Source organism: Zingiber officinale, chromosome 7A, assembly GCF_018446385.1.
Source record: "Zingiber officinale cultivar Zhangliang chromosome 7A, Zo_v1.1, whole genome shotgun sequence".
Classification (NCBI taxonomy): Eukaryota; Viridiplantae; Streptophyta; class Magnoliopsida; order Zingiberales; family Zingiberaceae; genus Zingiber; species Zingiber officinale.
The window spans coordinates 134,670,887-134,673,249 of record NC_055998.1 but is presented as its reverse complement, the minus strand read 5'-3'; the positions used below and the strand labels follow the sequence as shown (position 1 = coordinate 134,673,249).

Genomic DNA, 2,363 nt, shown 5'->3' with positions numbered 1-2,363 from the left:
TACCTCTCTTGAACTACAAACTTCAAACCTCACTTATTCAAAATTTTTTATTAAGATTTTTTTTATTATACAAACTTCTCGCAAAGCTTATGCCCTTGTCTACTAGGAGTCCAGATTTAATATGGTGAATTCAGAATCCATTAATGATAATAATAGAATTAGGCAGAGATCACAATGACATCACAAAAGAAAAACAAAAAATGAGTAAGCACGCACATCGGAAGCTGAATTAAATAGGAACTCAAAAGAATTAGTATTTGGACTCAAAAACACATCAGAAAATTGATAGAAAGGCCCCGGCAGATGAAAATGCTAAATAGAAGAAAATAAAATTCATAAATAAAGTTACGAGTTTGTAATAATTGAGTTTGGATGTAATAATAATAATAATAATAATAATAATAATAATAATAATAAGAGGGGGATGGATGTGTATATATGTTTATCAGTAGGACGGCGGCGGCCGCGATGCCCACGCTGGATTTCCCCCCAACATCTCCTGGGTCAGCTGTCCTCTGGGTAGTAGATTCGGTTGCAGATTGAAGAGCGGTGCGGACGATGTCGGCCGATCGGCGCCTGATTGTTCGCCGCCAGGGGATGGAGGTTGCCGCTGCGACCGGGGGCTGTTCCGGAGGCAACCTGCGGCGGCCTCGGTGTCGTCGTCCGGCAGCGGCAGCCGCTCGTAGGTAGCGTTGGTGAAGGTGGCGGCTACGATCATCAGCGGGCCCGCCGCCAACAGCTCCCCGACGACACTCCCTCCCACGACCTGCCCCTGCCCGCCGGCGAGGTACACGGTGAGCCCCGTGATACCCGGCGGGGACGGCGGGGGGAGGAAGGCTCCGGAGAGGTTTAGGATGTCGAATCGGCCGCGGAGGTCGAGGACGGCGCCGCCGGGCTGGCGGAGCGTGACGTCGGCCACGGCGCCGCTGCCGCTCAGCACGGAGACCCCGCGCTGCCTTCGCCGGGCGAAGGAGGCGACCGCGTCCATCACGTCGGCGCCGGCGGAGATCTCCAGCACGTGCGAGCGCAGCGCGTTGGGGCTCTCGCGCGTGACGACCACCGGCGGCTTGGGCTTGTTCTTGGACCCGTAGGGGCGGCCGCGGGGTCGGCGTCCACCTGCAGGTCCGCCGGATCCGCCGCTGTCGTTGCCCGTTTCGAGGAGTTGGTTGCCGGCGGCGGCGTTATTTGTAGACGCGCAGTGGTCCGCGTTGAGATTGGGATCTTGCAGGCGGAGTGAGGGGTAGGGGGAAGCAGAAGAGGAGGTAGCGACGACCGAGTCGACCCCGGCCGTCGCCACGCCCCCTGCCCACCACCTGTTCTCCAGTTGATCTGATCTGATCTGATCTGATCTGATCTGTAAAGTAGTACGACTGGAGAAGGACGGAAGGAAGGAAGGAAGGAGGAGAGCTAGCTACAACTGCGGCAAAGACGATGAAGAAGAAGAAGAGATGAGATCCAATATTTTGTGGCTTCTCATCAATTTGTGTGGCGCGCTTTGGGTATATATCGCCCCTCAAGTACAACGAAACCCTAGCTAACTCTGTCCTGGTTATCAATGTCACCACCAGTGCTTTCCGTTTGGCTAATTATTGCTGGCTTCCATGAGATGAGATGAGGGAGAAAGAAAGAACTTGGCCTCCCTAGCAAGTTGGTCGACAACGAGGGGCACGCAGGGGACGATCGACAACGAGGGGCACGCAATTTACTCTTTTTACTTTATTTATTTATTTATTTATATATAATCTCGATTGAAGTGGTTGATTGGTAAATTTACAAAGGCAAATGCCAATTTGCACTTTGCTTTGGGGTTTGATCAGTTTTTGTTTCGAAACGACAGAAGGCCTCCCTCTCTTTACTTTTAGATGCACTTTGTAATCTGACCGGCCGCTGCTGCTCGATGGTACAGCTATTTATTGGCTTTTGCACTTGGTCATCTGCCTTGCGTACTGCTGTACCTGCCTGCTTGCCCTTGGCATTCCCATCCTTAATGCCGCTCATTACTTGCATCTGAAGCATCGTACGCCCGCATTTTGCCACTTTTAGAGTCTGCACTTTGCGCAATTTATAAACTTGCGTCGCTTATTATTATTTTTTTTTACAGTAAATTTTGTTGGTCAGACCTGCAGAAATTTATATCTTTCAATTATAATATACATGTAATTAATATATAAATATGATATTATTAAAATATCTTTGTACATGACTGATCAAATTTTGATCATTTAACATTATTCTTTTTTTTACAATGATTTATAAAAGACAGATTTAAAATTATATAATTTTTTTCAAAGGCGCATTTAATTTTTTAAAATTTTTTTAAAAATACACTTGTTTTTCATTGACCTTTCCGTCAATCACTATAG

The 2,363-nt window shown here is 47.9% G+C and overlaps 1 protein-coding gene across 1 annotated transcript; it reads right to left on the bottom strand.

Moving 5' to 3' along the window:
• Window positions 1-201: 201 nt before the first annotated feature.
• Window positions 202-2,016, bottom strand: LOC121999742 (AT-hook motif nuclear-localized protein 23-like). Its single transcript, XM_042554381.1, has 2 exons — window positions 1,882-2,016; window positions 202-1,411 (listed from the first exon to the last, which is right to left on the bottom strand). Exons 1-2 carry the CDS (start codon window positions 2,014-2,016, stop codon window positions 446-448), a joined length of 1,101 nt encoding a protein of 366 aa, XP_042410315.1. The 3' UTR covers window positions 202-445.
• Window positions 2,017-2,363: the final 347 nt, after the last annotated feature.